Source organism: Hemiscyllium ocellatum, chromosome 2 (genome assembly GCF_020745735.1).
Source record: "Hemiscyllium ocellatum isolate sHemOce1 chromosome 2, sHemOce1.pat.X.cur, whole genome shotgun sequence".
Classification (NCBI taxonomy): domain Eukaryota; kingdom Metazoa; phylum Chordata; class Chondrichthyes; order Orectolobiformes; family Hemiscylliidae; genus Hemiscyllium; species Hemiscyllium ocellatum.
The window spans coordinates 105,675,881-105,687,937 of record NC_083402.1 but is presented as its reverse complement, the minus strand read 5'-3'; the positions used below and the strand labels follow the sequence as shown (position 1 = coordinate 105,687,937).

The 12,057-nt window shown below is 41.1% G+C and overlaps 1 protein-coding gene across 4 annotated transcripts in view; it reads right to left on the bottom strand.

Moving 5' to 3' along the window:
- Positions 1 to 12,057, bottom strand: part of LOC132824449 (receptor-type tyrosine-protein phosphatase delta-like) — a 588,252-nt gene that overhangs the window by 36,037 nt on the left and 540,158 nt on the right. For all 4 annotated transcript variants that reach the window (XM_060838969.1, XM_060838986.1, XM_060838977.1 and 1 more), the window contains one exon: positions 10,153 to 10,307. In XM_060838969.1, the coding sequence (XP_060694952.1) occupies positions 10,153 to 10,307 (155 nt within the window). The remainder of the gene's footprint in view (positions 1 to 10,152; positions 10,308 to 12,057) is intronic.

Sequence of the window (12,057 nt, the reverse complement as noted above, 5' to 3'; positions counted from 1 at the left end):
ACAAGACACGTATTGTAAACACATAAAAGTGCCAATTGTCCAGACATACCAAAGTATCAATGGCAGAAACTGCAAGCACTTGAAACCAACATTGTGTGAATAGACATTGTGTAATAGATAGAATAGTTCAGAGAGTCAGAGCTGTCAATCAAGCGATTGTTTTGGGACTCAGCTGTTTAAGCAGTCAAATGGATGTCTGGAATCTCAACCAGGAAAGAATAATGAGACTTAATAGAAGCTAAATCTGACTCCATGAAAATAGTGGAACTATGACATCCATATCCCCACAATTAAGTTGGCCAGGTTTAGAGACCATTAACTTTATAAGTTTTAAAGTTACTATGGTCAAGTGACCATAGTCGCAAAAAAATGGACATTCTAAATTTACCCACAATTAGAGAAATCTGGCCTTACAGAAAATTGACCAAATTAAATTATACAGCAGGTATAAGCTACAGAAAACACTGGAAACCAAGACCAAAGAGGGAACAAGCTACAGCCAGACTGAGAGTTGTGTTTTATGGAAGTTAAAATCAGGCTTACAGTATCTTGACTTCCAGCCAGTGCCCAAGGATATGCCCTTTACATCTCCCTAGCAAGGCAATAGTCAAGAGTGTTACCATACTCCACTGGTTGCTTTGAATCCCCATTGGTCAAAGGTCATAGAACTCAAAGGTCCAGTGTGAAGGGGCAAAAACGCGATGCCACTTCCTCAGAAAACCCTAGCAGCAAGACTAGGTGGAAGACTTGCAGCAAGCCAAAAGGATCCAGGTGAAAATCCTCACTGACCTGTGAGATCCACCCTCGTGGAAGAGAACCAGCCGTATTTTGGAGAGGAATAAGATATCAGCAACCTCGCTCAAACACATAAATCAGTTTGGGTAATATCCTTTCGCAGACAGATAGAGTCAAGTAAAGAGTAAATATTGTTGAGAGTGTGGTGCTGGAAAAGCACAGCAGGTCAGGCAGCATCCGAGAAGCAGGGGAATCGATGTTTCAGGCATAAGCCCTTCATCAGGGGTTATGCCCGAAATGTCAATTCCCCTTCTCCTTGGATGTTGCCTGACCTGCTGTGCTTTTCTAGTGCCACACTCTCGACTCTGATCTCCAGCATCTGCAGTGCTAAATTTCTCCAAAGGGTAAATATCGTGGGAATTTGGGAAACGCTTATATGATGGTTTTAGTAAGGAGTACTTTGTTAATAAAAATGAGTGGAATTACAAACCGAATTCTATGTCTCTTTGAACATCCCAGTGACAAGAGGCTTCGGTAAAGTATTTTTAACACATAAATTGTCCAAAACACAGACAACACCTTAACCTTTGTTCAGAAATTATCGCAATGTCTGATGCTAGCTTTGACTGAGTGGCACATGAGTCAAGTCTGGTTGAGAAGATTGTGGTTTCAAGCATCAGTTCAGAGTTTTGAATACCCTTCAACATGGAGAGACTCCTGAAATACTGGAGCTGTTATCCTTCAGGTGAGACGTTAAACCCAGGTACTATCAACAAAACATTACACATGGTGAATTCTCCCTGTGTCCTCGACAACATTTATCTCTCAGTCAATACCACTAAATTGGTCAATTATTTGACTGCAGTTTAGAGGACCCACAAAATGCAAATTGGCATTTGTGCATGAAAGTAATTAATTTGGTGTAAAACTCTTTGCCATAACATGAAAACTTGAAACAGTACAAACAAATACAAATTATTAATTGCTTTGAGAAACAACTGGATCGGCAGCACGTTGTACTCCCACAAGAAGGTGGAACAGTTAATCAATTTAAAGAATACCTTCCATCCTGATCTTAAGTTCACCTGGATGATCTCGGACACCACCCTGCACTTCCTGGATCTCTCCATTGCCATCTCCAGTGACCAGCCCAACACGGACATCAATTTTAAATGCACCAAGTCCCACATCTACCTGGACTACATCTCTTCCTACATCCACTCCTATAATAACATGATCACTTACTTCAAATTCCTCCACCTCTACCATATCTACTCCCAGGAGAGCAATTCCACTCCAGGACATGCCAAATGGCCTATATCCAGGACCGCAATTTCCCCTCCCACATGGTCAACAATGCCCTCAAGAGCATCTCCTCCACTTCCCACACCTCCACCCTTGAATCCCACCCCTCCAACCACAACAAGGATGGAATCCTCCGGTCCTGACCTTCTACCTCACTAACATCCGGATACAGCACATTATCCACCACCACTTCTGCCACCTCCAATCAGATATATTTTCCTCACCACCCCTATCTGTGTTCTGCAGAGGCTATTCTCTCCCTGACTCCCTTGTGAGGTTCATGTCCCCCATGAACCACCCCTAGCACCCTCCCATGCCAATGTGAGTGTAAAACCTGTATCCACAGTTCTCCCCTCACTTCTGTTCATGCCCCGAAGGAGCCGTTCACATTCAACAGAGATTTTCCTGCACATCCACCCATCTCATCTACTGTGTCCGTTGCTCCCGATGTGACCTCCTCTATACTGGAAAAACAGAATGCCAACTCCAGGAGTGTTTCAGGAAACATCTCTGAAACACAGGCACCCAGCAACCCCACTGTCCTGTGGCTGACCACTTCAACTCTTCCTCCCACTCCACCAAGGACATGCAAATCCTGGGCTCCTCCACTGCTAAGTCCAAGTCACCTGATGACTGGAGGAACAACGTCTCACTTCCTCCTTGGGACCCTTCAACGACATGGCACTAACATCGACTTCACTAGTTTCCGAATCTCCCCACCCCCCACCTCACCCCAAATCTAACCCTCCAGCTCAACACCACCCTCTTGATCTGTCCCACCTGTCCATTTTCCTTCCCACCTATCCCCTCCACCCTCCCCACCAACTCATCACAATCACCCCCCATCTGCATTGCTTTCCTGGCTATCTTGTTCCCAGTCCTACCCCACCCTCCTATTTATCTCTCAGCCCCCTGTCCCCCAACATGTCTGATGAAAGGCTTATGCCCGAAACGTCAACTCTCCTTCTCCTCAGATGTTGCCTGACTTGCACCACACTTTTCAACTCTGACTCTCCAGCATCTGCAGTCCTCACTTTCTGTCGGGATTGACAGTCCAGCGATGTTATCGCTAGGCTGATACCTGCCCTTAGCAGAATATGGCAGAACCCTTAGGTAGCATTAGCATACTGGTGGAGCTATGTCTAAAGATCCCTGAAAGTGGATAAGGTGGTCAAGAAAGCATATGACATGCTTGCCTTCATTGGTCAGGACACAAAGTATAAAAAACTGGCAAGTAATGTTGCAGCTGTATAGAACTTCAGTTCCACCACATTTGTGATATTGAATACAATTCTGGTTGCCACACTACCAGAAAGATGTCAAGGCTTTGGAGAGGGTACTGAAAAGGTTTACTAGAATGTTGCCTGGTTAGGAGGGTATTAGCTTTGAGGAGAAACTTGGTTTATTTTCAGTTGAACACTGAAGGATGAGAGCCAACTCAATGGACACTTACAAAATTATGAGAAACATGGAGAGAATGGATAGTAAGTCCTTTTCCCAACATAGAAATGTCAATTACTAGGGGACATAGACTTAAGATAAAAAGGATTAAGTTTAAAGGAGACGTGCAAGGCAGGAGGGTAGTAAGTGCCTGGAATGCACTGCCAGAGGTGGAGGTGGAGCTGGATGCAATAGAAACGTTTAAGAGGCATCATGATAGATATATGAATAGGCATGGAATAGAGGGATACGGACTGCATTGAGACAAAAGGAGGTATAGTTCGTAAGTTTGCAGATGACACCAAAATTGGAGGAGTAATGGACAGTCAAAGTTACCTCAGAGTACAACAGGATCTTGATCAGATGGGCCAATGAGCTGAGGAGTGGCAGATGGAGTTTAATTTAGATAAATGTTAGGTGCTGCATTTTGGAAAGGCAAATCAGGGCAGGCCTTATACACTTAATGGTGAGGCCCTGGGGAGTGTTGATGAACATACAGACCTTGGAGTGTAGTTTCATAGTTCCTTGAAAATGGAATCGCAGGTAGGTAGGATAGTGAAGGCGGTCCTTGGTATGCTTTCCTTTATTTGTCAGAGCATTGAATTTAGGAGTTGGGAGGTCATATTGCAGCTGTACATGACATTGGTTAGGCCACTTTTGGAATATTGCATGCAATTCTGGTCTCCCTCCTATCAGGAGGATATTGTTAAACTTGAGACAGTTCAGAAAAGGTTTATTAGGATGTTGCCAGGGTTGATGAGTTTGAGCTATAGGAAGAGGCTGAATAGGCTGGGGCTATTTTCCCTGGAGTGTCGAGGCAAAGGTAAGGTAAATAGACGAAACCTTTTCCCTGGAGTGGGGGAGTTCAGAACTAAGAGGGCATAGGTTTAGGGTGAGGGGGAAAAATTTAAAAGAGACCTAAGGGACAACTTTTTTCATGCAGAAGGTTGTGAGAGTTTGGAATAAGCTGCCAGAGGAAATGGTGGAGGTTGGTACAATTACAACAACAAAAGGCATCTATATGAGTATACGAATAGGAAGAGTTTAGAGGGATATGGGCCAAGTTCTGTCAAACGGGACTGGATTAGTTTAGGATATTGGTCGGCATGGACAAGTTGGACTGAAAGGTCTGTTTCTGTGCTGGGTATCTCCATAACTCTATGACTGCGAAAGGTTTCTCATTTAGAAAGTTAGTGCAATTTGGTGGGGCTGATGGGCCTGATCCTTTGCTGTACTGTTCTTTGTTTATTCTGCCTGGATTGTACTGACTGTTTGCTTTGTTAAGTTCTGCACAGCTTAAAATTTCTTTGTTTAAAAGCATCGGATTCTTAACAGAATATTACTTTCCCTTCCTCCTCTGAACTCCCTTAATCATGTAATTCCGGCACTCTATTCTCTCACTCAAGTGCTAAATTGCATTAAATTGGCTGGTTTTCTGTTCTCCCAAACCCAAAGGTCTATCTGACCTCCTTAATGAGGATCCAGTTTCAACTAGTTTTCAAATAAGTTATTATTTGGCTGGCAGACTTGTTAAAACACTGCTTAAGGCTGGCAACTTCAGTATTTATACTGTAAATTTCAGTTTAATGCCAACTACAAATTAGATTTATACAACATAAAACTCTGGACTTTCTTACTCAACAAAATTGCACAACTGTACCTTTGAAGTTAGCACTGCCTTGAACTAGACCCCAGTGAATAATAAACTATGGACAACATTATCCTTCATTGTAATTTGGAACAAAATTCAAAGTTCCAATACCGACACGTTCAATAAATATAAATATTGAATTATATTAAACTATCAGAGAAAAAGGAACTTCTCTATGTTTAAGATTTAAGTAAGTTTTTATGTAAATTTGATGATGTCAACACTCTGTGCATGAGCTCACTAATCTGACAAAAAACATTGTAGAATTCCCACAGTATGGAAACAGGCCGTTTGGCCCAACAAGTCCACACTGACCCTCCGAAGAGCAACCCCCCCCAGACCCATATTCCTACCCTGCTATCCCACATTTACCCCTGACTAAATGCACTTAACCTACACACCCCTGAACACAATGGGGAATTTAGTTTGGCCAGTTCACCTAACCTGCATATCTTTGGACCATGGAAGGAAACCAGAGTACTTGGAGGAAATTCACGCAGACATGGGGAGAACGTGCAAACTCCAAACAGACAGTCACCCAAGGTTGGAATCGAACCCGGGTCCTTGCCGCTGTGAGGTAGCAGTGATAACCACTGAGCCACCGTGCCACCCTTATATTTTAATTTAATATCATTTAATAAAACAATGGCTCAAGGTGTTTATTTAATTCAATATTCCTGTGTTATCAAATATTAGGGAAGAACTTAAAACAGTGAAATTAAAAGGATGAAGTTCTATCCTGAAATTGGAACAGTGGTGCTGGATCAATAGCCCACCTCTGTTAAATTGCTTAAGGAACAGGTTGGGATTGGATATGAGATTTAATACTTCGTCTCTGCAAACAAAAGTTTGTTCAACGTTATAAATTCATCCCAGAGTACACAAAGATTGTTACAACATAAAAGGAAACTGATCGAAAGAAAACTAAGATTTGCATTTCTTTTGCAGTTTCATCACCACAGACCATCCCAAAGTATTTTACAGCCAGTGAAATACTTCTGTAATGCAGTCACTGTTGTGGTCTAGAAAACATTGCAGCCAATTTGTGCACATCAAGCTCTCACAGCAACAATGTGATAATGACTAGACAATCCATGTCTGGGCTGAGAAGTGACAAGCAACATTCACATCTTTCAAATGTCAGGCAATGACCATCTCTAACAAGAGAGAATCTAATTATTGTCCCCTTGACATTCTGCACTGTTACCATCAGTGAATTTCCAAAATCAACTTTATGGGAGTTACCATTGTCAAAAAACTGAACTGGACTAGCCATAAATATCCTTTCAGAGGACAGATATCCTGAAGTACATAACTCCTCTTCAGATTTCCCAGTTTACCATTTCAAGGCATAAGTCAGGAATGTGATGGAATACACCCCATTTGGCTGGATGAGTGTAGCTCTAACAACAAACAAGAAGCTTGTCACCTCCAGGACAAAGCAATCCACTTGATTAGCACCATAATCCAGAAAAAATGCACCTTCTGCACCACTGAACTCATAAGGAGCAGCTTGTATCATCTACAAGATGCGCTGTAGAAATTCACCGAAGATCCTTAGACAGCACCTTCCAAAGCTTGACCACTACACCATCTCAAAGGACAAAGGCAGCAGATACATGGGAACATCATCACCTGCAGGTTCCTTATGTTGCTACTCATCATCTGACATGAAAACATGTTGTCTTTTGTTCAGTGTCACTGTGTCAAAATCCTAGAACTCTTGTCCTCATGGTATGCTGGGTGCAACAGTTCAAGACAGCTCACCACCAACTTCCCGAAGGAAAATGTAGATTGGCATTGAGTGAGGGAGATGTCCTTTTTTATACAATATGTCAACTAGGTAGGTGTAAAGGAATGTAAAGACATTATTCAAAGTTGAACATTAAAATCATTCCCAATGTCCTGAACAATATTTGCAGTTCAATCCAACTTCTCTGCAGCAGATATTTTTTCATTCATCCATGGAATGTGGGAAAGAAAAGCCTGAACACCGATGCTCATATTCCATGGATGAATAAAAAAAATCTGTTGCAGAGACGTTGACTGATGAGCAAGTGTTGTTTAGGATACTGGGAATGATTTTCATGTTCATCTTCGAATGGTGCCTTTATAATCCTTTATACCCACCTATTGACCCTCAGATGAAAGAGGGCATGTCACTCACCCAGTATCATCCTTCTTTTTTTGGCTCAGGTCCTGGAGTGGACTTGAACCTGCATCCTTCTGACTCAGAGGTGAGTAGAACTGAGTAAGCCACAGTTGAGTGAAATTTATTAAAGTTTTCATGTATGGGTAAATTTTCACTCTACATAGTAAAATACAGAAAATTGTGCCCCACAAACGAGGCAAGTATCTAAGGTTTGGATGTTCTGTGTTCATTTATATGCAATGTAATAAATGTGACCCAGGTTGTAAGCAGAAAGTTGGGAACAAATAGAAAAATTGCAGTTCCGACTTTGTTCAAGCTGCCAAATTTAGCAAAATCTGGCAGGGAACAGAATTGAAATGGTGCACCAGCTCAACAATACATCAATTTTCCAACCTGCTTGTCAAATCAATTAAATAAAAAAGCCTTCAGCATGGAAGCTTAGAAAAAACCTGTCAATCCAGATATCCTGATGTGCAGTCGGGTCACCAATAGTGTATGATGTAGTGAAATATTCAGCCACCATGTCTGCTGCAGCACTAACCCCAATTGGTTCAGCTTATTAGAATATTAATTGAGAACATAAAAGGGTGGCAAGTACATGGGCAGGAAGAAGAAATGTTTTGAACATGACCTGGACAGTCACAATGCTTGTTTGTATACCCAACGAGGAACCGTGCAACTCTAACTGTGGGCTGTTGTCCAACGGAGTGAGGCAAAAACAATGACTGCAGATGCTGGAAACCAGATTCTGGATCAGTGGTGCTGGAAGAGCACAGCAGTTCAGGCAACATCCAACGAGCAGCGAAATTGACGTTTCGGGCAAAAGCCCTTCATCAGGAATGAGTCTATCCAATTGTTTTGAGCACAATCTCAATTGCTTGCTTTATCAAGGATAGTGAATGAGCACTGAAAGGATTTGAAAAGGTGACATATCAAAGATTGCAACACAACATGTAGCAGGACATGGTGTAGGAGCTAACAGATCAGCATGAATAAAGGACCGGTTAACAGCAGCACACAGTACCAATACATGAAATTCTTTCAAGGTGGCAAGATGTAATCAGTGGACTGCAACAGGGATCATTGCTTGGGGTTCACCTATTTATACTCTGTTTTAATTATTTGGTTGAAGAGACGAAATGGACAGTTGCTATCCTTACTAATGACACCAAGACTGGCAGGAAAGTAGGTCGCTAAGAGGGGGTAGAGAGCATGCAGAGATAGAGAAGGACTTTACATTAACTGGTTCATTGACACTCCATCAGAAATTGCAGAACTCATATCCAGCTTCCTCGGGCTCTTTGATCATAATTGTTGCTTTTACAGTTGCAGTTATTTTGCAAATCTCTTTCTAAAATGTCATTCAAAATTATTTTAATAGCATTAATAAAACCTATTATGCATCATCTGGAAAAAATGTCTCTGGCTAATGTCTACATCACAGTTTTACTGATTATTGAGTGCTGTTGGCAATGTTTTACAATGGCTATCATTTTATAATGACAGAATATACGAAGTTCCAGAAAACCCTTTGTAACACAACCAATATATGCTGTGACAAAATCTTTTCTATCACTAAAGCAGACTATTTGACTATTGTGCCAGTGATAACCCTTGGTTGAAGCAATCAAACCCTTCTCCCTGTGTGCCTTTTTCTGCTTCAAATATTTGTCAATTACTGAGTTATTGATCAAGGGTTGACCTTTTTTCTGTGGATTAATTATCGGCCCTATGATGAGACAATGGTACAGAAGCAACTAGCTGCAACATCAATAGATCAAGAGGAAGCACGGAGTAATACTGCTCCTGCATGCTGGAAGTGAGCATGTGTAGGTGTTAGATAGATATACGATCATGCTCAAGTATTCTGCCTTTCACAATAGGAGACAGGAATTTATAAATGAAACACGATCAAGATACAGTTCTGAAGTAGAGTCACTGGTCTCGGAATGTTAACTCTCTTTCCAACCACACATGCAGACATGCTGATTTTCTCCAGCAATTTCGGTTTTGTTTCAGATTTCTAGCATTCATAGGTCTTTGTTTCATTCAAGGTGCACTTAGTTCACCTTCTACTATTCTGGTTGTCTCTCAGCAATGGAATGGTTGACTAATCACATCAAGCAATTCCTCCAAATTACTTGACAACAGACAAAGAAATAATATTAGGAGTCCCAGTGATGGAGAGTTTTGAGAAGGAGCCTCAAGTCCCACATCAAAGACCTGGGTTAGACTTACATCTCACAACTGAGGTGAGAAATGGGATGCACATGTTGAACTTAGCATATTTTTGCTGGAAGGATAATTTATTTCTGCCTTCCCAACCACCCATTATCATGCAGTCTTGTGTATCAGAAAGACTTTGGGTGTGAATTCACATTTCTCCCTTGTGAGCACATAGATCATTTTTACTTGCTGTCACACATGATTTTTGTCAATAGGTGTAATTTTTTTTATTGCTGAAAATGTGTTGCTGAAAAAGCGCAGCAGCTCAGGCAGCATCCAGGGAACAGGAGATTCGACGTTTCGGGCATAAGCCCTTCTTCAGGACTCATATGCCAATTTTTCGAGAAACAACATTGATTGTGTAGAAATGTTGTGCATTAATATGTCTTTTTCTTCCACATTTTTCATTGACATGTAACACCATGGATTAATCCCTCTGCTAAACAGCAGAGAATAAGTCCAGGAAAACTGCTGGTAAATAACAGCTTTCAGCACCAATTTACAAATCTCAAATTGAAAGTGATGAACTGAAAGTTGCACTGCGAACATTTGTTGACATGTTGCACCACTATCCTTTTCTGATTTAAGTGAAATGTAGTCACGGCTTCCTGACGGCAGTGTATTTGTTAAAGCTGTCACCTACCTACAATGTACAACCATTGGCCCAGCATCTGGAGGGTTGCAGGCTTTTACTCGCCGCAGGAAGGCCAGGAATGGTGTTGGGTGTTCTGGAACCCCATGATCAGGCCATGCTGTGAACTGGAATTGTCGTACTTCCCTCTTTTCACTGCAGCCAATCTGTGAGAACAACACAATTTTATTAACTGACCGATGACAACATTTATAACTTCCACTCCGACCCAAAAGAAAATAACAATATTGGACGATGCTTTCACACTGCCATACATAAGAATTTTCTGGTGCCTGGTATTCACAGATCAAATTACATTGCTCGTTGTTTTAATGAATGAAATGTAGCTTTGCCTTCTGTTTTTTTAAAAACTCAAATCCAATCTAAACAGGGTAAATGGAGATATCTGATCTGCAGATGTCAGACTGCGGTAATGTACTGTTCTTCTAATGAACCAAAATGAGTCTGTGAGCATGGAAATATACAAAGAAAATAATTAGATGAAAGAATTTCTGTGGTCACAGTTCTTGCAATGGTATGAATGTGTGATTGAGACAGACACCTCCTTCAAATGATTCACATCTGGCTCAGATACAGAAGTTCTTTGTTAACCTTGTCTTCAGTATCATTCCATGAGAACAGGTACGTGCTACTTTGACCAGGTTTTCAGAGGTATCCAGAAGAAGAATGAAGGTTTAACCCTTTTCTTAAGCGTAACCAGGAAAATAATTTGTCATAGAATTGCTGACTACTAAAGAAGCGAACTGATTTAACCTGGTTGCTTGGCAGTACAGAATATTAAAGTTGCTGCAAAAAACTGACAAAGTTTTTCATCTTGCACTCATCAGGATAGACGCAATCATTCAAAATTTCAATGGGAAAATAAATTTATGAGAGAAAGAAGGTGTTGACTAGCTGACAATTAGAATCTAACTGGTTGAGGCATTGTCACAGGGAATACACCAGGGAACACTGGTCTCTCAAACCTTTGTTTGATTGAAAGAAACAATGCTCAATAATTTGTCATTAGCTTCAGAGGATTGGGCTGAATGTAAGTAAGCCTCTTAAGTTGGTTAAGTACACTGAGTGTACTTCTCAGTGCACTTGGGATTGTTCAGTTCGTGCTGCCTAGTCACAGAATCACACTTAATATTGAATGGTGTGTTTTATGTTCAGCAAGCCTGGGATGGTTCAGTCCTGCCAGTACTCAGCTGAAAGACTGTGCTGTTTGGTATGATTTAAGAGTTATCATCAATTGGGCTCACGATGGTTTCATGCACTGTTTATGAACAGGGCCTGGTCGCCGAAAGGAAGAAGGCATTTATCTAGGCCTTGCACACGCTTCAATCAAACAAAAGCCTGGGAAAGAACCAAACCCAACTGCACTCATCATGGCGAGTCCATGACCAATTGGAATCAACTTGTCAAACAAAAGCTCAGGACCAGCTACTCTTTGGTATATGCGCGAAAGCAATGCTTTGACCAATCAAAGTATGCCCTTCAATTAATTAAAACCCTTTTTGACAGTGTTGTTGTTCCTTTTAAAATTTGGCATTCTTGCATCTGCACAAATGAGTGCAAGAAAAATCTCTGATAATGTGTCTATTTTCTCAGGAGTAAATCTAGGTAGTGCACTTCTTTGAAATAAGTTATGGATGCTCATCAATTAGGGAGACTGAAACTCACTTTTGATAGTCAACAAACTCCATCCACACTGTGCCCCATTCAAAACATCATAGCTGATTTGATAATCCTCAACATTATCTTCCTGCTGTTTCCCCATAATTCTCAATTCTCTCAACGATTAAAAATCTGTAGTAGAATCATTACTGAGTTGGAGATAAACTACTTTTCGTAAAATACAAGCAACTTTTAATCCAAATCTGAAGGATAAGTCTACCTTAGTGAAATATACCT